The sequence below is a fragment of the Eleginops maclovinus genome, chromosome 24, assembly GCF_036324505.1.
Source record: "Eleginops maclovinus isolate JMC-PN-2008 ecotype Puerto Natales chromosome 24, JC_Emac_rtc_rv5, whole genome shotgun sequence".
NCBI lineage: Eukaryota > Metazoa > Chordata > Actinopteri > Perciformes > Eleginopidae > Eleginops > Eleginops maclovinus.
This window is the reverse complement of record NC_086372.1, coordinates 2,831,935-2,853,402: the sequence shown is the minus strand read 5'-3', so window position 1 is coordinate 2,853,402 and position 21,468 is coordinate 2,831,935. Positions and strand designations below refer to the sequence as shown.

The window sequence follows — 21,468 nt, the reverse complement described above, 5'->3', positions numbered from 1 at the left end:
CTAATTTCTCCGATTATTCCAAAACCACATGCATGCAGTAAAAGTTTTCCCAAAGTTAACAAAGTTTAACTTAATTCTGATCTGCTCCAAAATGTAATTGGTTCTTTCTTGGCTTGTGACACCCTCTATCAAGTTGCATGAAAACCAGGCCAGTAGCTTTTTTTGTAATCCTGCTGAGAGACAAACCGAGCTGAAAACATAACCTACTTTGGGAGTTAAAATATGAAGTAACCCATACAGTAGGGTTTGGGCTTCTTCTGGTGAAATAGAGACCCTGAAATCCTGGCCACGGCTCCACCAAGTTTGCCTTGACTCAATTAATGAGATCACTTTTGCCTCCAGCTAAACTAAAACTCCATTATGCACAAAAGCAAAATGGCTGAACAGTAATCTCTTATTAAAAAGCAGCCAATTATAGCCGCAAAGCAAAATGACATTCTGTTATCACATAGCGCAAAATGTTTCGATTTCCTGTCCTTTTGATTAATTTCATTAAAACAGCAACGAGTTGGGATTTATGGTCTCTTATCTGCCACAAATGCACACACACCCAGACATGCACGCACGCAGACACACACACACGCACACACGCACGCACGCACACACACACACACACACACACACACACACACACACACACACACACACACACACAGCCTCACACAGATGTATGCCTGTGCTGGAGCAGTGTGTTTGAGGTGGCATTGAGAGCTGTTTCTGTCTGCCTCATTATCATCAAAGACAACAGGCGCTCCAGTACATGCACTCACACTCACATGCACACACTCTTACGTGCACACACTCTTACGTGCACACACACATGCACACAAAGGCGTGCGTCATAGATGGTTTTCATAGTAATCATGGCCACTTGGAGCTTCAGTTAAAAAACCTTCCAAACAACTAAAACAGCAGAGCATCATTTCCTGTGACGGGAAGTTCCTCGTCCGTTAGAGGACAGGTGACCCTTTAACTGAAGCCGTTACCCAGAAATCGGCAACAGTATGAGCTCTTCACACCACAATCGCATTACGTAAGGCAGTCTGCACTTTCATTATATCCCCATGGCAACCAGAGTGCTGTCAATCACTCCGAAAAGGTTAAGATCAAACCCTCCGCTCTTTTGTAATCACCGCCTCTGTCTTCATTTCACGCTCTGCGACGACGTATGAATTATCGCGGGACACCGAGGATGGTGATCATAAAGAATGAACGATACGAAGCTTTGATGTATATTTGCTCTAACTCTGAAGCAAAGGATTCTTTAGAATTTGAAATGTGCCTCCGATTGACAAGCTAAACCTCCTCTGACTAAACCTTATAGAGGAAAGTCAGAGGTCAGAGTCGTCACTCTCTCGCTGTCACTCATTCTTTTTCATTTCTCTCCCCCTTTGACCCCCCTCACTTCCACTTTTCTTCCCCAAAATCTGCTTCCACTACGCCTCTTTTACTCCTCCTCGCTTCATTCATCACTACAGGGAATGGAGAAAGAGAAGGGAGGAGAGAAAGGTATAATTTATCTCTCAGGTGATAAGTGACAGTTGATGGACACACACACACACACACACACACACACACACACACACACACACACACACACACACACACACACACACACACACACACACACACACACACACACACACACACAGAGTAGGGCAGAGCAGCATCCAGCCTAGCAGACACGCAGCCTGAATACTGATTAACCAATCAGAGCCCAATTCTGCCTGGCACCAGAGATACTCGTTGGCTGCCGTGGCAACCAAGAAAGCATCATAGCTGAAAGGAGGAACCTGTTGTGTGTGTGTCAGTGTGTGTGTGTGTGTGTGTGTGTGTGTGTGTGTGTGTGTGTGTGTCTGTGTGTGTGTGTGTGTGTGTGTGTGTGTGTGTGTGTGTGTGTGTGTGTGTGTGTGTGTGTGTGTGTGTGTGTGTGTGTGTGTGTGTGTGTGTGTTAGATTGAGAAAATGTCTAAATCTTGAGGAAGAAATCCCCGATATAAGTTGTTGAACTGATTAGTTCTGCAGAGACGGCTGTAGAAATGATTTTTGATTAAGTTTGGCAGCAAAAAAGTGCTTTGGAATTAAAGCTAGCTGTACTAATCAATATGTTTGATATTAAGAATGATTTCAAATGTGAAGGGAGACACTTCCCACTCCGCAGTTTTCCCTCAGCTCTACGGAGAATTCCCCTGTAGTGCTATTCATCAATTTAGATTGTCATAGTCTGAGTTTCTGAGAGATATTACCCATAAAGCTCTCTGTCTTCCCTACAATATAATGGGATTAGATGGCACTCTGCGTATGGTGCTCAAAGAGCCAAAAAATACAGCATATATTTTAGATTTTGGGACGAGCTGCAACTTTTATTTGAAGCTGGCTTTTGTAACGAGTATTGTTCTGTGAGTGTGATTTTATTCTGGACACAGCGTCGCTGAAACACACTGATGACTGTGAAACACACTGATGACTGTGAAACACACTGATGACTGTGAAACACACTGATGACTGTGAAACATTTTGTTATCTGAGGGGCACTGAAACAGAGAACAGAGGTCCAAATTAAAGACAGGGGGAGCCTTTGTCTCGCTGCTTTGCCAATATGTTCCTCAACTGTCATGCAAATGAGGAGCAGTGCACTGAGGAATACAGAGAGAGATGAGTGGGACAGAAAGAGATCTGGCTTTGTCTCTTTGTGCACATTAAATACAAACTTTCCAAATCAACAAAAGGATGCATACAAACTCACAACTGAATGCCTGCACTATTGTAAGGAGTGAGGAGTATATGCCACCACACAAACAGTTGTATTTAGCCATCACATCTGCAACATTTAGGTTTCACCAGCTGTGCTAATTCTGGCACAAACACACCATGAGTCATGGCTAATCACGTCCACTTCAAAGCGCTGAATCACTTATCATCTCCGTGGAGCTGAGTCATGTTTAGCTTGACCACAGCGCAGATAGAGCTTCATGAAAACTCATCAAAACAGCAAACACAGTCACGTTTGGAAGCAAAGTCTTCCCATAGTAATGCTTAGTATTGTCAGCTTGTGAGGACTCCTCCTGAAAGGTCAAAGAGTGATCCGTGTGGCCAGAATAAAATAAACCACAAGTATAAACGAACATTGGCATGAGCACTGTGTACGCCTCTCGACGCCCCTCTGAGGCCCCCTTCAGTATTCTGTATTCACTTTCAAAGCTTCAGCAGTGAGCTGGCTGGGAGGAAATTGTAGGGATTATTTAGGGCTAGAACTGAAGCAGGCAGAGCTATCCCAGGTTTAACCCTGGCCTGTAATACCCCTGGGTTAACATCTAACAAGTGCATCCTTTAACATCTGGATCAGTGCTGAACCCTGAGTGTTCGGAGAGTGTTTTAGAACATTAAAGCATGGAAACATGTCAAAGTAGAGGTCCACAAAATAAATATGAAGCTGAAAATGAGAATAATAGGGCCTCTTTAAACTTGAGTAAGGTTGGCCTTTGTGATTTCTTTGTGAAAGTGATATTATTAGACGGATGCGTGGGGAGGAAAGGAGCAGTGGATTAATACAGGATTTTGAAGGGCACCTCAGCAGGTTTAATATCGCTGTTAGAAAAGAAGCCCCTCAATATCAGAATTCATAAATATTGCATTTCATATGAATATGATTTCCCCGGCTGGCCCTCATCTGACAAACCAATATCCCATTATAATCTGGATATTCAAGTCTTCTATTATCTCATCAGCCGGCTACTGAATGAACTGGGAACATTTTTCTGGAGGGATCACCGGGTTTGTAAAGTCAAGTTGGTCTTTTCTGGAATGTGTGTTTTTTTGTCCACACAGCAAAGCAATTTCACTTTCCAAAGGCTGGAAATCACAAAGGAAATGAACGAAAGAGGGCTTTCCTTCTGAGATTTAAAGGCTGTGATTGAAACTCAGGGTAGATCTTGCAGTGAGAGTTAAAAATACCGGTGAAACTTCTGAGAACAGTTCATTTTTCTAGGAAAAAGAAGCCTGTTGGTGTGAATTGAAAAGAAAAAGCTGGGTTTTTTGGACTAACAGGTAGCTCAGCATGTTGTTTCTCTCACAAAACAACCACACTAAGCCGAGTAGGAGTCCTATCGAGCGGTTCTTATCCCCCCGTTTTTTAGAGAGTGGATTTTAAGTCATAGCCCCATGGTTTTTACAGAGAGATCACTTCCTTTGGAGATTTCTGAGAATGTGCCTGCTTTATTTTTGTCCTCCTCTTTGCGGGTATGGAAAGAGAAAAATGGACTGGAGCAGAGAGAGCAGAGAATCAGCCAGAAAGAGAGATCAATGCAGCACAGAGAGGAAGAAAAAATAAAGTGCTTTTAGGTGTGTAGGTTTGAAGACCTTGGAAACTGGCAAAGCATTTATTTAGTGTGTGTGCATGAGAGCGTGTGTCGCATACAGGGATGTTTAAAAGGAAAAAACAAACTTAAATCCCAAAGATTTAAATAAAGCCTGATGTGTCAGACATGTCTGCCAGATGATCCTCCAGCAATTTCACCCGAGGGGTCGTGACGCCTCTCAGCCATTTTTACTTCCACAGTAGGTAATTGTCCAGGTGTGAGACGGCAGCTGTCACCACAATTACTCTTAATTATAGGGGGGACAAATAAATTAACTTTACCTGCTCTGGAGGACACTTTTCTAACCTCTCTATTAGGCCCTCACTAACATCCTGAGCTGACAGTGTGTGTCAGTCCACTAACCAGATAGGAAGCTATGGATTCAAGATTTCTATATAACTAAGAAGTGTTGCAGCTAAGCATTATGTTCATTATTGATTGACCTGCAGACTATTGTCTCGGTTAATCAGAAGAAGTGAAAAATGTCCAACATGATGTCTTTAAATGCCTTGTTTTGTGAGTCAAAAACCGATTCTGAGATAAAACAGAGAAGGTGTGATATGTTAATTTCTTAGAAGCTGAAAACTTCTCTGACATTATTTTCCGTCATTAAGAGGCTAATCGTTGCAGCTCTAGTCCTCAGCAGTCATCGCAGTGAAGCTACATGTAGCATCTCAACATCAATAAATCAGGGCCTCGTTAATTATAAGACATTAGAATAATTACTGCGAACAAATGAGGTCGTTGGGGAGAAATCGAGTGTTCAGAGAGACTCTATCTGACTGAAGAAAATGTACAATATACAAGTTTTCTAAGCATACATTGGACTCTTTTCAACCTTAAAGCCTTTAAGACACTGATAATGATCTGTAATGGTTAATGAGTGTGTGTTGTGTGTTGTCATTACTGCGTGTTATTCTTCATTGTGTTGTGTGTCTTTTGCTGAAGTCCTACTTTTTCGTTGTTTTGTTTCCTGTAAATATGTAACGTGACATTGACCCATTTAAAGGGGCCTTGTTGTGCTTAATGGGGCTTTCCCTTTCCTGTAGTGTGTTATATAAGTGTTTGTGTTTGCTTTGCTTTCCTTTAATAACCCTGCAGAATAATATATAGAAACGTGTGTGTGAAAAAGTATTAGTTGTGTGCATCTTTTAGCTCTAGAAATAAGGTTTCATTACCTAAAAATATGAAAGAACTGCAGTACTTTCATCAAACATGTACAACACACACACACACACACACACACACACACACCCCTGTCGATCCGGCTCTCTCTATTTTTGCTGTCAGTCAATAGAGGAATCGGTGGCATTTCCTGCCTGCAGACAGCTTCTCCCATCAGGCCTCATGACTGACGGCGAGACTCTTGTGCGTGCGTCTGAATACAAGTGTGCTAATAAACCATTCTTTATCCGTCCTCTAATGCGTCCATCAATCCATTCGGCCGTCTAAAGCCGAATAAATATCTTCACCACGGCCACAGCTTGTGATGCTGAGGCGTCACACTCAATAAGTGGAATCACACAGGCTTAATGCACTCTGATATCTCAACAAGAGCATTTCCAACAGGATTGCTGGATGAGTTTAAACCCTACACACTTATTGTGCAGCTTATTTTGCACACAGAGACATTCTGAGGCTCATTGTGTATAAAAAAAGAGCCAAAACTTCCCCTTCCCCCCCGGCCATCTTCGTGACCTTTTTGAAGGTATTACACCCGGAGAGTTCAGAAGACCATTTGTCTCGTGCACTTCACTCTGGAATATTTACACAGAGGAACTGCGTCATTCCCAGATGAGCACATGCAGCAGGTTGATGAACCGCAGGCAGGAAAAGGGCAGCTATGTGAGCAATGGCAGAGAAAATGTCATCCAGTGCTTCTCTAAAAGGTGGTGTGATTTAGAAGAGGGAGAGAAACAGCTGCTGATCATTTCGACCCTGAAAAGACCTGACATTTTCCCAGTTTCTATGTCACATGTGTATCTCTGGATGGTCACTACAGTGTTTGCAAGTCATTAAACAACAACCATGCCTCTGTACACCCTCCTTTATATTGTAAGACTAACATGTCTTGTGTGCCTGCAGCAGGAACCAGGCAGAGTTCCCACACAGGTGACAGAGAAAAGAGTCTGTGACAGCTGAGCGCCTCAAAGAAGTGCCAGTGGATGGTACGGGTCTGTCTAAAAATTCAAAATATGCAGCTAGAGAGCGAAGCTGTCAAGATGTGCGGAGGAGTCGGGTTATGCAGAGGAGCGGAGCACAGAGAAATAACCCTGCTGCAACATCAAGAAATCAGCCGAGCTGCAGAGAGATCACCTGCCCGAGGTTTAGAAGCAAAACACATCCGAGACGAGGAGAGGAATGGAGACGAGATGCGCTGACTTCTCTCAGACCTGACCCTCTTTGTGAGTGCCTCCTGTTTGTTTCCAGACTGTCTTTAGAGTCAGCCTTTCACATTCTGTCTCACGCTGTTCCTGGATATATCTTTCCTAATTATAACAGGCGTCTGCAAGCACAAGCACATGACATGATTTAGCACAGTCATTTATTAATGTAATGTTGTTAAGATCCATATTGCAGGATTTACTTCATTCGACATCAACAGTTTCTAGGATAATATATCGTTATTATCAGATTTTCTTTTATCTTATCATCGATTTCAAAGCAATTTATCGGAGCAATCGACGAAAAAAGGCCTCAAAAAAGTGAAAACGACATACATATCTGTACTTTCCCATCAACATAACTTAAAGATTTCCTCAACTTCTATTGTTTCCTACAGAAACTTAAAGCCAGAAAATGGTGTGAGATTTAGAGATCAGTGTAACAGCAACACGTTTATTGTAAAACCACATCATCCTCAAAATAGCAACAGCAATCATCTCAGTTGGTCAGATGGTGAAGTAAGCTCAAACCTTGGAAACCTCTTCAAAAAGGTAAAAGTTTTGTGTTGAGACTCATTTTCACACCTTGTTCAGTTTCCGGGAAAAACTGCAAGACTGCGATCTTCTGGCCTAATTAGCTTCATTAAAATCCCATGAATGCAAATATCCAATTAAAGGCGCAGATCTATCCTCGAGACTCTTGTTAAAGCAAACTGTGAACAAAGGAGACGGAAGGTCCCGGACAACAATGCACGTTTTTTTCTTCCAAATGTGCGACCTACAAGGAGCAGGAATGTAGAGTTGTGTTTCGTGCATGTTGCAGCATTGTTTAAAATGATGTATGAACAGAGACACAGGGTGTGCAACAGAGAGGGATGACAACAAATAGCAAGAAATCCTCCCTTTGATAAGATTCTCTCAAACACACCTGCTGCCAGAAATGCCATTAAATGTCAGCTGTGTGTTACTGGGTTCACAACACACACACATTTTGTTATCTGTGTCACCTTAACACAGTGTTAGAAGGTCGTGTAAAAAGAGGATCGGGGCTGGAGTCAGTCCCGGGGAAAATGAGCCAACCTTTTCTCTAATGACATTCACAGAGCATATAAGGGGGTGAGAGGACAGAGCGGCGGGCGGACTATCCTTCAGCTCGCTTTCATGCGTTTGCGATACGGCTGATGATGCATGATGGGACATGACAGTTGTTGGTTTGTATCAGCGGGTCAAACGGAGAAGAATGAAACCTGCTGCTGTGGAAATGTGCCACGTGTTCATGAAAAATGAAACCAGCTTTCCTTTGTTTGTTTAATGTGACTTTTAGAGTCTACTCTGGATCCATCTACTGATTATATGTTTGCATTACACTCTTATTAACACAATACCCTCTGTTCATCAGGTGATGCTAGAGAGCTAGGCTAGCTGATCCCCCCTGTTTCCAGTCTTTATGCTAAGCTAAGCTAATCATATCTTGGCTGCTGAAAGAAATATCTTCTCATTTATCTGTAAGTAAGAAAGAAAATAAGAAAATGTTAAACTTTTACTCTATTTTGTTCCAAGATTTACTTTTTAAGAGTGCTGTATTATATTCAAAAATACATATCTAGCTCTTAAACTCTTAAAATGTCCTTTAATAAAACTGTATCTTGTGCATTTCTCTAGGAAACCTTCTAGAGGCCTATTAAGAAAGAATGATCCGTGCTTAAACATGACATTTATTTCCCATCATAAAGGTGTAAATGCTGTTTGAAAGCCCTCTGCTGCTGCAACTTAAATATAGTAGTATAAATAAGCATTCAAATATCAAAATGTTATTTTAGAAGAATGCAAACTCTATTGGAAGTCTTCACTGTCAACTCTGTGTGACCTGCAGCCCCGAGGCTGTGTGTGAGGGCAGCTGTTTCTCTGGTGTTAGTGAAGGTTCAATACACAAGAGCACAAAGGTAGAGGACACACACACACACACACACACACACACACACACACACACACACACACACACACACACACACACACACACACACACACACACACACACACACACACACACACTTATATAAATCATGAATAGCTAAGGCCTAGAAATGATACGAAACATAACTTTGTTGGGGACGTTTTGTTTAATATAAAGTGTGGCGGAGAAAAAAGCTATTTCTGTGGAGAATAAATGACATAAGGGGTGTAGGGAATACTGGGAAAACTGTCAGAAAATAATGTTAATGTGATGGATAAACACCTCCACAGATACATCACAGAGTGCAGAAAGAAAGGAATGAGGGAAGGAGAAGGAAGAAAGGGAAAAATGGAGATCCCGGTAGTCTGTCTGTTCCGGCTGAGCAATCACAACTGTCGACTTTCCAAATTGACAATTTTCTCCAAGTGTTATCCACAAAGACGAGAGGCTTGGTGTATATTGGCCTGAAGAGATGGCTCTCTGGAATAAATACGTATTTACTGCCATACACACACACACACACACACACACACACACACACACACACACACACACACACACACACACACACACACACATACAGAATGCACAATCAGCAGGGGGAATCACTGAGAGAGCCTAGACAGAAATGAAGTTGGACCGAACACATTTCTGCAGGAGGAAGTGGCCGTGCTGATGCTGTGACTGGACGTTCACACCTCCTGCCTCTGTGAACATCTCCCTCTAACATCCAACAGGAAGTGAACCGCAGCCTCCCTTTCATGCAGGACAACGTCTGCATTACACAGGCTGCACGAATCAAACTAATGTGAGTATATAAGAAAAAGAAATGATCGGATTTTGTTTCAATAAACAGATTTTTGATTGCAGGATCTTCACACCAAAGGATGTAAAGCTTGGAAGAGTGTGTGAGGGTATAGAGCTATAAAAGATAAGCTGTTACTCCCTCTAGTGGCTTACTTTGTGCATAGTTCCTTCAAACACACTATTTAACAGCCGAACATAACACACTTCACTGTATATTATAGACAATAATAACTCATTACTTTAACTCTCACTTAGGTCATGAGAAAACTAGGATGAAAAAACAACAACAGAAATAATAGACCCATTAGTTTCCCTTCCAATAGCTTCTAAATGTGCCTTAAAGGTATTTTGCATATTGTCTCCACACACAATATAATCATTCAGCAGAAACAGCTCATTTGTTGTTCTATGAAGTGTATTTGTTGTTGTTTGTTTCTTATCTAAAGGCCCAGGGACGACAGATTCAAATGAGCTTCTATCTCACTTTAATACAATTAGTTTTAATTGTGTTTTCGTCCTTCCAATAAATCTGACAGTAAGTGTGTTGCATCATGGGAAATGTAGTCTTGACTGAAGTCCTTCAACTTGTAATACAATGTTCCCTTTAAGTGACTTTAAAAATATTCATTTATTTGTGAATAAATGGAAGTGTTTTTAGCTTTAAAGGAAAAATGTACAGCTTTAAGAGGGTGAAGACCAAGAGCACAACTAAGGCGGTGCATTGTGTTACCTAACAATGATAATCATGTAAAAAACTATTGAATATTCATTGGATTCATCTGGAAAACGTACATCAGTTTAATCTCTGATGTCCTGCCTCTAGGTGGCAGTAAACTCAAGCTCATCCCTATAAACCAAGAGGCAGAGTGCACAGCATCACACCAGAGCACACAGTAATGAAAAACCTTTTATTAAAGAAGACGCGGGATGGTTTGAGTCCCTATATTCTATACATGTGCTATAGGATGTAGAGGACAGACAGAGACACACAGTACAGAATGCAATGTCAGAGAGCAGTGACCGTATGCAGCACCAGTTTGAAAGATGGGAGGGTACTTTGATAAAGATTGCTTTGCAGAAGTTAATACAGTCCAAAGGAAACATTTGTGACTTAAATTACAGTTGAAGTAAGAGTGTTTTTTTTAGCCTCTGGATCTATAATAATACATTAACTATCATTTCAAATGACGTCTTTCAGAAGTCCTTGCTGACCCAGGATCAGAGCTCCTATAAGGTGAGATCGATGCTGTTTGCATGAGAATGATTGTAATACTTTGGTGATTAAAATGCTGTTGACTTTTCAATCCAAACAATTTCGGCTATTTTTTAAAGCAAAAAGCATTCGATTTTTAATACCAGCAATTCCAGCAGATAGTTATTCATTATTATAAAGTGGGGAGGTAATAAACAGCGACCATACTGAACCAAATCCACCTGCTTTTTCTCACTATGCACACAGAGCAAACCTTATCTATTAACACTACATACAGCACATCCTTCTGTATAACGTCGGACTTCAGAAAATAAACAGATTGTTAAATACAGACTTTCATTTGGAAATATTTACATTTTTAGTTATAGTTCCTGTTGTTTATGAAATGAGTGGAGTGAGGTTGTTGTGGTTGTTGTTGCTTCATCTCATACAAACAAAACTGAGCAGAGAAACAACTTAAATCTAAACTCAAAAACAACCTGTGAGATTTAGATTCCTACGCCTCACAAATATATCAAACTGAATATTAAAATCAACATCTTATGTCATGTAAGGTGTAAACAAAGTCTGAAACAACAGGGCTTTTTGTCTGCAAGAGCCAGAGAGAGTGTCGTACAAAACCCTCCGTATGATTGTGATCAGCTGACCGCACACACTCAAAACCCTGGATTGTAAAGGAGGCGAGATTGTAGAACTAGGGTTAGACCAATACACCGGTGTGCCGATATTGACCTTAAATATTCAATATCCTGCAGACTGCACAGTGTCGGTGTTTCCAGCAGATCTGCAGCAGGAACACAGCGAGAAATTGTCCTAAGAAATGCTCTAATCGTTTTATTGTCTGCTACAAATACAAAACTGCAAAAAGATCACACCCGTATCGGTTGAACCCTAGTGAGAAGATGGTGACGGTGTCGAGATGCAAACACACACACACACATTTACATCTTTGCATAAACTCTATGTACATACATTACGTGTGATGGGACTAGTTTTGGCAACCCACGCTGAGGAAATTGTTCCTTTTCCTCGTTCATTTTAAGGCATGCCTGTGTGACTCGGGGAGCTCAGTCTGTTTTACAGCCCTTCAAAGTTTGATTTACTGGACTTTACTCCTCTGTGATTTCCACACAGCGGACCTCACTGGAGCCGTCTGCTGTGATGTCATCACTTGGCGGCTACTGCTCGTTCGTTCCTCCAAGGCATGACATCATCATCTCGACGCTTAAGTCTGCTGGGCGATGTCACAGCTTTGATGTCATACCCCGAACGCTCCAATGAGTGGGAGCCTCGCTCGTCAAAGTCTTGGTCGTCACGTCAGATGTTTGAAGGCCGTCGCCCCCTGTTGGTTCCTAGAGATGCTCGCAGCCTCGGCTCCCTGGCCCTGGAGGTGAAATAAAAAGAACACATAATGGGATATAATATCTCCTGAATATACTTTACAGATGAATAATATTGTATAAACAGCTCTTTAGGATTATTTATGCATCCTTAAGGAGTTTTTGTTTGAGTTTCTTTACTTGTAGTGCTCGTTGAAGTCCAGTCTGAAGCTGAGGAAACGCAGACTCTCATCCGTGCTGGTCATCAGCAACACCAGGAACTGCTGCACGATGTTCTGAGAGGGAGAAGAAGGGAGTGGATAAAAGCATTTTATATTTAAAGGAGATAATTATAATGATGCTCTAGATTCTCCTGAAGGTGACTGAGGCTGGTACCTGGTAGAAGTGTGTGAGGATGCGGAGCTGGGAGCGCATCTTTGGTATGGTTTCCTGGAACTCCTGGATCCTCTTCTTCTCCTCTGCTTCCTGCTCGGCCGTCACTCCCCACTGACCCTGAATCAGGACAGTATCACACATTAGACAACCATCGTCCTGCTCTTTTTCTTTCTGTATTCAGCTCATCTGCAGCCTCCTACCTCCTCCTCTCTCTGCTGCTTCTTCTCCTCAAACTGCAGCCGCAGGGTGAGCTCCTCCAGAGCCGAGCGGTACAGCGAGTCCTGGGCGCTCTGAAACTCGATGATCTGGTCGAATATGGCCCTCAGCTGGTTCAGAAGATTCTGCAAGGACAGACGGAAACAGAGTTGAAGGAGGTGTGTGGAAAAGAAGAATCAGAAGAACTAAATCTAAGAGGGATCATTACCCTGCTGCTGTTGTCTAGCAGGCATCTTGAGATGACGCTGTCGAGGAAGAGGTCGTGGGCGGCGATGATGTGGTCGAGGTCCTGCGCCTGCTGTACTCTGTTCCACAGCTCATCCCAGGAGCACTCCAGCACCTTTTATAAGAAAGGAAACATTATTCAATCAGTGATGGAGCTGTTAAAATAGTGTCCTTTATTCTACATCTGATGTCCGAGCAGATAAATCTACACTTAAAATCAACCAGCTTTAAAATCTGCAATCCCGTCTAAAACAACCTCTCTAAATCTGACTTTCAGGTGAGTCTTTCTACTGGATTTGAACCAGCAGCCTGACCTCAGGGCTACATTTGATCCTGCAGAGTCACGCTGCATCTAACAGACGCAGCAGATCTCTCTCCTGCTGTAATTACTTCTTTATTTAACGGGTGTGTTTTACAGCCTGCGATCGTAACGGCACCGCTAATGGTCTGACCTCGAAGGTGATGTAGTACTGCATTTGGTGGATGAAGTGGACCATCTCGGAGGCCAGGATGTGGCACTGATGCAGCACGCCCGACAACTCTGGAGGGTAAGAAGCACAAAGGGAGGTTACAATTACACAAACAAAGACATGTTTTCCCTTTGAGAGGTATAAAGAAGAACTGATGCTGTAGGTTTTGTGTCTTTATACTAAAATAAAAACAAGAATAAAATGAGTTTCGTACCTGGCATGGTTTTGAGCAGCTTGGCGTTACACATCTGTCCCTTCCAGATGTCCGTCAGTGTGTACTCCATCCTCTTCGCCCTCCACAGGAAGTTGAACACACGCAGGTAGTGGCCCATACACTCCCTTGTAAACACCTGAAACACACACACATGTAAGACTGTAATGACAGCAGTAATACGTGCAGATGAGGAGGATAAAGGAGACTGAATGTGTGAGTTTGTCATACCGTAGCAATGGGTCCATCGACGTGGTAGTCCAGACTGAAAACATCCCAGCCGGTGTCACCTGGAGATACCTGGAGGCAACAAAAATGTGTCAAAAGAGAAGGTCATGCTTAGGTCAGACCTGCAACACACACACTCACACACATTACCTCAAGCAGGCGTACATCCAGCCTCTTGAGGATCTCTGCGTTGTCGTACTGAGCGTTGGTGGCTCTGACGGCAGTCTCTAAGATCCCAGTCAGGTTGTGTTGGTACAGAGTGGTGGCGGGACGCACTAACTCCGGTCTAGGGGGAAATAATTGCATGAATATTTTGTCTAAATAATCAAAAAAGCTAAGATTCAAAGTGTGTGTTCCTCACTTGAGCAGGTCCATCAGGTGTCTGATGAAGTCTCCCTGGCCCAGCAGCAGGTATCTCCTCATGGCCTGCAGGTGCTCCAGCAGCAGGTAGTTGCGGTTGAGGACGTCCAGCAGGTATTTGCTGGTGTCGAAGTAGGCGGCGTCGATCTTCTCCTGGAACGCCCCCTCCAGGTCTGACAGCAGCTCTGCAGCTACGAGGAGACAGAGGTGATGAAGTAATGAATTAAGGTGAGCTTATTTTGTTACGGACTGATTATTAGTTCACTTTCGTGTCAACTTTCAGCAGTCAGAGAGCCCGATGTCCTTCACATACAGTAAGAGCTCCAGATCAGAGAGGTCAGATGAAGGCCTGCAGTCTGGATCAATAGAGTATAGCTAAGTATACCTTTTTTCCCTCTATATAGTCAATGGAGAGCAGGACAAGGCCAGCGAGCGGTAAGAGCATCGATTCCTGCCTGTCCGCTCGCCTACGCCAATATAACCATATCAATAAGATGAGGGGAATAAAGGAGAGGCTTCTTATTGGTCGATGATGTTGTTAACTGCCAACGAAAGTCAGCCATAGCATCAACCTTTACATTACCTCATCTTTATATTATTTCCATGTGCACAGACACTAGTTACAGATGAAGATGAATTGTTTAACTGGAGAGTGAGAGAGAGACAGAGACTCGTACCGTCTCTGGGTGTGTCTGCAGAGTTGGAGGCCGGCGTGATTTTGCCCGGCGGTGTTCGGTCATGACAAACCTGATGCAGGAAGTTGATGGATTTACCGATCAGCAGGACCTAGAGGGGAAAGACAATAAGGAGGTGGATTAGTTTAGTGTATGATGACGACGACGGGAAGAGTTAAACTAAGGCTTTGTTCTTTGGAAATGATCGAGTAGAGAGATGTTTGTTGGTACCTTGCGGGCCTGGTCCATGGTAATGAATGTGGGGATCATGGACTTCCTGAGGGAGTACTTGTCGTGCCACAGACGGTCTGCCTTCACGTTGGGATCTGATGCTACAAAGAACTACAAAACAAATAAATACATCAACTGCAGAACGCTGTCATGGGAAGCCGTCAAATAGAATCAGAAGAGAGTAAAGTAGCTCTGTGGTTTTCATCCTTTGTCACATTCACTTAGATTGTGCATTTACATCAGTAGGGTACTAAGATAGCTTGAGTCTGCGTACTCTATGTGTGCTGACTCCTACTGTCTGCTTTGCCATGAATCCATCCCTCAGAGCCCTTTCCTTAAGCTATTAGCTGAAATAAGAGCCAGCGAAGAATTCCCTTTAATACGGATTATTGTCAAACCCCTATTAGCTGTAATATGGATCGCAGAAACATAAAAAGTAGTAGATCTTTTTCACTGTGACATCCCTTTTGTGTGTGTAGTAAGTGTTGCCATGTCCTGTTAGCCTCAGTGCTACAACATCAGTATTTATAATGTGCTTGGATATATTTTAGGAGAAGAAATCTAGTATTAATATCTCAAGTATTGTTTATTGCATGTTTTAACAAACTGTGTGTGTGTGTGTGATCTCGAGGGTAATTTCCCTCCTGAAAGGCGTAATAACTTTGTCTCGGTGTTCTTAAACACACACTGACTAATGGACACATAAATAAAGTGTGTGAGAGGAAATCAGTCGGAGAAAAAGGGGCAGGGGGAAGTAAAGCAGGCGCATCCATCACCGGGCTCTCCATTACACTCCTCTCATCACTCCTCATTGAAGAAGCTGTCGTCTCTTCGCTCTCCCTCCCTCCTTTCTCAGCAATGTTCCTTCTCTCAGGGGTGAAACGTCAGAACCAATGTTCCAGGAATGACCAGTAAAGATCAACAGTGTGTGTGTGTGTGTGTGTGTGTGTGTGTGTGTGTGTGTGTGTGTGTGTGTGTGTGTGTGTGTGTGTGTGTGTGTGTGTGTGTGTGTGTGTGTGTGTGTGTATGTGTACCTCGTGGTAGGTGTCCTCCAGCTCCCCGTCGTAGATCCAGCGATACAGGAAGTTGAGGATGGGGTTGGACACCAGGCTGAGGATGTGTTGGACCAGTGCTCTCATCTGTGGGTCTCCCGTCTTCCCGTAAGAGTGGACCGCTGACGCAAGCTCGCCTCCTTTCCGACCTGAACACACAGCGAAGCGACTTCAGGAACAAACAGAGTCGCTGAGAGGCTGCGTTGAACAAAATCCAACTCTAATAAATATATTCCATTAAGTACACACACACCTTGGCAGAAGTCGACGAGGGCAGCCAGCGTTTTGAGTCGGACTTTAGGGTCATACATCCAAACTAGGAGCCTCCTGAGAGTCAGACTGCTCTCTGTGCACACCATCACACCCTGCTCATCCTCCACCTGCAGCTAACACACACACACACACACACACACACACACACACACACACACACACACACACACACACACACACACACACACACACACACACACACACACACACACACACACACACACACACACACACACACACACACACACACACACACACACACACACACACACACACACACACACACACACACACACACACACACAATTATAGCAGCTTCATCATCCCGATATTTTCTACTCATAGAACTGTTAGATGTACGTACCTGGGAGTGGAGGACAGACAGCAGCCTGTAGTACTCCTTCAGCTCCTGGTGCAGCGCGGCACAGAAGCTCTATGAGAGGAGGACAAAGTGATTAAAATACGTGGAGGATTTGACTCGAAAGGTGTGTGATATTTGGTGAACTGTGCGCACCTGTCCGACCAGTCCGAAAGCCCGGTCCAGGCTCCTGGCATCGGTGTACTTCCTGACTTTGTTGTGGAGCCAGCCGAGCTCCGCCAGCCGGCTGCTGGTGTCCCTCAGGGATTTGCACAGCACCACCTGGTGAGATACAGATTCACATTTAATGATTTATGTGTTTAACAAAACCTCTTATCCAGAGAGCTCAACAGAGGGGGAAGTGGCTATGGAAGAGTCCAAAATATCTCCACCCTAGACTCTTTTATTCCTGCTCTCAGTGTCTCCTTCATCAGGACGGTGACAGCAGATTGACCAAAGGTCTAAGATTAGCACCGCTGAGTGGATACGGGACACGTTACATCTGAGGCCTTCCATCGATAACACGAGAGGAGGATGAGAGTGGAATAAAAGAAATGGACAAAACAGAAAAAAGGAGAGGTCGATGTTGCCTCGGAGCCAAAGAGCTTTATATTGATCTGTTAAATTATTCTTTTGAAGCTCGATCAACAACAACAGTTTCAGTATCAGGTGCTCATGATAAAAAGACCTTATAAGAAACAGATTCTCCCCAAAAGACAGTAGATTCAAACGATCATATTGAGTGTTTTTCATCACATAACCCAGCATGTGGTCCACAGTGCAGCAGTAGATCTGGGATGATGTCCTGAGCTGCACTCTGGATAATGTGTGCAGCCGGCTGAACTGATTAGTCCATTAAGAGCTTGACACTGCTGCATGCGGGTTCACGTACCTTGCCGTCTATCTTGTAGCAGTTATCCTGGGCGCTCATCTTGATGAACTTGCCGTCGATTCCCTGGAAGACGTACAGGATGTCCCGCACCAGAGCCGCCTCGCTCACCTCGCCTAAGGACGAGAGAGGCAGAGAATTGAGTTTATATATCAGGTCAAACACACTGATAATGATGTCTCTTTTAGATGTCTCTTACCGTCTTTGCGAGGTCGGACCACTCGGGAGGAGGGGACTGATGGTCCGAGGCAGCGGTCGAGTGGCGAGAGGGGCCAGAGCGGAGGAAGGGGAGCAGCTGACAGGAAGGGCCCAGGCCAGCCGGGAACCCAGAGTCTGACTGGCTGCAGACTGAGGGGGCAGACTGTAACACACACACACAGATTTACTGAGTCTGAAAAACATGTCCTTATAACGGTAGATCCAGGATTTTCAGAGACTATCGGCCTACCCTTAGACAAAGATTGGAAAAAAGGCGCCCCTGTTTGCTGAATTTAGTTCTCTAGATGTCCATGGGATCATTATTACACAAAAACAATTACCCTTATACTGCTGTCTCACATTCAAACTTCCACAAATAAATAGGAGCGTCTGTCCTTAGGCATTCATTCGTTTCTGATTCTGGGTAAGTGGGAAAGTGTTGCTCCCATTAAACATCAATAGATCCAGCTGAAACAGGTTTTTTGGAACACAAAACTCCAATCACCATGGTCTGCAGTAAGAGGTCTTTTGATGGACGATGCACTCCAACAAGGAGAAAGCACTTCTTTGTATAATTAAAGTACAATTACTGTGTATTTTTAAGCAGGGTATAAATTCTAATTCAATGCCTTGGGACCTTTGTTTACATTTGTAGCGAGGATCATGACTAAAAAAGGTGAATTCGGACAGCTCGGTTATGTGTAACAGAAGGACTCCTGCATTATTGATACGGATAAATGGACCTGAATGGCCTTCTGGTGTCTCATAAAACAGATTTATAAAGGCACGTTCATTTTATGGTGCTAATTGATGCTTTCAGAGTGTTTGTACAGCATGATGGAAAAATAACACACTTCTTTCCCCAGAGCCTTTCAGGTCAAGCTGCTTAAACACAACTCAGGTATGAAGATGTTAAGAAGGTTGTCATCTCTATTAATGCCATCTGAGTATTAATAACTGCAGGGATAATGTTAGCTTGTGTTTTTGCAGAAACTCATGAAGACGCTCACCCAGACAGCAGTGACTGAGGCGTCGCCGTGGGCCCGTTCAGTGTGTACACCCCCAGGCTGGAGATACCGCTGGTCCCCACACTGGCCGGCAGCCCGGCGCTCCTCTCCCCGTAGCCCAGGGCCAGGCTCTGGGGCCGGGTGCAGTAAAACGGGGTGGAGTGGGCATCCCTGGGGAGGGCCTGGGCAAAGAGTGCTCCATAGTTTCCAACCTGGGAAGGACAGGGACGTGAGGTAAGGTTAGGGCATCAAAACAGTATCACACACTTATTTTGTGTTTTTAATAAGGAAGAAACATGTGTGTGTGTGTGTGTGTGTGTGTGTGTGTGTGTGTGTGTGTGTGTGTGTGTGTGTGTGTGTGTGTGTGTGTGTGTGTGTGTGTGTGTGTGTGTGTCTCACCCTGCCAGATGGTTTGCGGGGGTCTTCAGAGAGGCTGAGCATCAAGTAGAGAACAGACCAGCGGTGCTTCAACACACTCTGTCAACAGAAACATCCCGTGAACAAAACCTCATCACAATCCTTTACTAACGATAACAGTAGGACTTCCTGCAGAAATACACACCTGCGTCTGGAGTTTTCGATGCAGCTCTGAGAACAGAGCAGCGTCGGCTTCTCTCCTCTGCTTCAGCACTGCAACAGCATCAAGACAACAATGTTATTTATTAAAGAAAAACGTTGCACAAGCAGCCTATTTCAGATCAGAACATCTAGAAGTAAGGATATCGAGGAACTGGGGGACATGACGTTGCAGGCGTCACAGCTTGGTTGGAAAAACACCTCTTCTTGGTTTTTTATAGCAACTCCATTACCCCAAAAAATAGTTTTTTACAAAGTTCCCATAAGTTTACCAAATAAACAGTCTGTACAGTAAGTGCTGCGCTATTTTCTGCATCAAAGCATGGATCGATGTTTTCCCAGTAACAGCGCAACCTTGGGAACTATAAAAACTACTGGGATTGGCTATGATGGTGCAATAAAGCTTTTTGACATGTACTGGAGTGGCTCCAACATTAAAGGCAAAAGGGAACATTAATAGGGAGCACATATGTACAAAAACTACTTGACAGCAACAGAGATGGGAAAGTTTTGCTGAGACTAAACAGGATGATTTACAGTAATGAAGGTAAAGTGTTGAAACGAGCTACAGTAAAGGATAATATGAATGTCTGATCATTAAGGGACCATATTTGTCCAAACTGACATTCTTTCTTGATCTTCTCCGACACCAGGAACTCATCCCGTTCAATAGTGGGGGCGTAGTTACTCCCAATGACTCGCACTGCATACTGGAACTGGTGGGCAACTTCAGCTGGAGGAATAAAACACAGGTAATGAGTTAAGGTCATGGCAGCACTTTTAACTCTGTCACTTGTTATGACTAGGAGGGTTTTTTTACTACCGTCACTCCACATATTCATTATTTCAGAGGTAAAATGAACATTTTCCCCCTAAAAAGTTGTAAATGCACAGTATAAGTTTTTAAAATCTAGATACTAGGAACCTGGTAAGAATGATTTATGGCTTTGAAAGGGATTGTAAATAATATGGCAACCTAAATGTGACTAATAATCTCTGAATAAATAGAGCTTTGCTGCCTTTGAACATGCAGTAAATATATGCAATTGCGTTAAAAAGACTGAAAAAGAAGCATCATAGGGAAATGTCTCCGTTATCTCTGATCCATCATGCATCTCTGCATCCAGCAGAGGCCTGCAGCTAGCAGTGTTTGCAAGAAACAGTCTGTTGATCAGCATGAGAGCTAACAGACTAGCAAGTTCATAGACAGCTTGATTACAATGCTAATTGCTTTATCAAATCTAAAAGTGTTATGGTTACAGCTGGAGGGGCCATAAAGCTGTTAAGTGTGATGTGCTGTATCTGGCCGAGCCCATTGAATGACAGCTAACGTTACCGCGCCACAGCTAAAGTAAAACCAAAGTCAATGCATCTCTATTTTTTGGTCGATCTCAAATATTAGGGTGTATTTTTCAACGAAATTCCGTTTAAGAAATGATTACAATGTTTTCTTTAATTCGGCATATGTGCAAAATACCAGGCAGCTTTAACTTCAGGTAAATTTCATCCTTTTTCTAACACTTTCCGTTACAAACACAGAAGCTCCAGCAGGCGCAAGCAGTGTTAAAAGTTGAGATTATTATTCAAATCTGAACCGACTGGGGTTAAACTAACAAGCCGAATAACCCAGCAGGGGTTGAAGATTCATCACATCATATTCAATTATGTGCAAAATACGTCTGATTAGTTATATAACGATTATTAGCAAAGTGCCTATTTTTCTCAAAGAGGTTTTGCATGACAGCTCCAGCATGCTACGGTGGCTCATCTACCTTCGCTTTTCCCCGTGATTCTGCAGCAGAGGCTCTGGAGAAGCACATTGGGTGATTTCTGATCCAGGGTTGCCATACTGTCGGGTCTAAAGCTGCGTATGTATCCCAAATACTGAATAATAAGAACTAACTCAAGTCTGCTAGTACGAACAACGCCATTTTGACAAGTGGAGTGAAGCCAGCATGGCGCAGGACGAATAGGACCGACAAAAGGGCAATGTTTCTTTCAAAATAAGAGCATGGAGTTTTCTCATTTCGGTTGCAAACACCTGTTGCGTGACTTTCAGGTAATGTGAAT

The 21,468-nt window shown here is 43.4% G+C and overlaps 1 protein-coding gene across 1 annotated transcript; it reads right to left on the bottom strand.

Moving 5' to 3' along the window:
* Positions 1-10,396: 10,396 nt before the first annotated feature.
* On the bottom strand, positions 10,397-21,330 carry tubgcp3 (tubulin gamma complex component 3). Its single transcript, XM_063878166.1, is given in 24 exon segments — positions 10,397-12,099; positions 12,236-12,330; positions 12,431-12,547; positions 12,631-12,771; positions 12,855-12,986; positions 13,324-13,412; positions 13,556-13,691; positions 13,784-13,852; positions 13,931-14,066; positions 14,142-14,331; positions 14,818-14,926; positions 15,046-15,156; positions 16,080-16,246; positions 16,351-16,483; positions 16,735-16,803; positions 16,885-17,010; positions 17,621-17,733; positions 17,817-17,865; positions 17,867-17,978; positions 18,826-19,034; positions 19,222-19,299; positions 19,385-19,452; positions 20,024-20,131; positions 21,171-21,330. Coding segments are annotated over 24 exon segments (2,700 nt in total). The 5' UTR covers positions 21,247-21,330; the 3' UTR covers positions 10,397-12,032.
* Between the last annotated feature and the right edge of the window lie 138 nt (positions 21,331-21,468).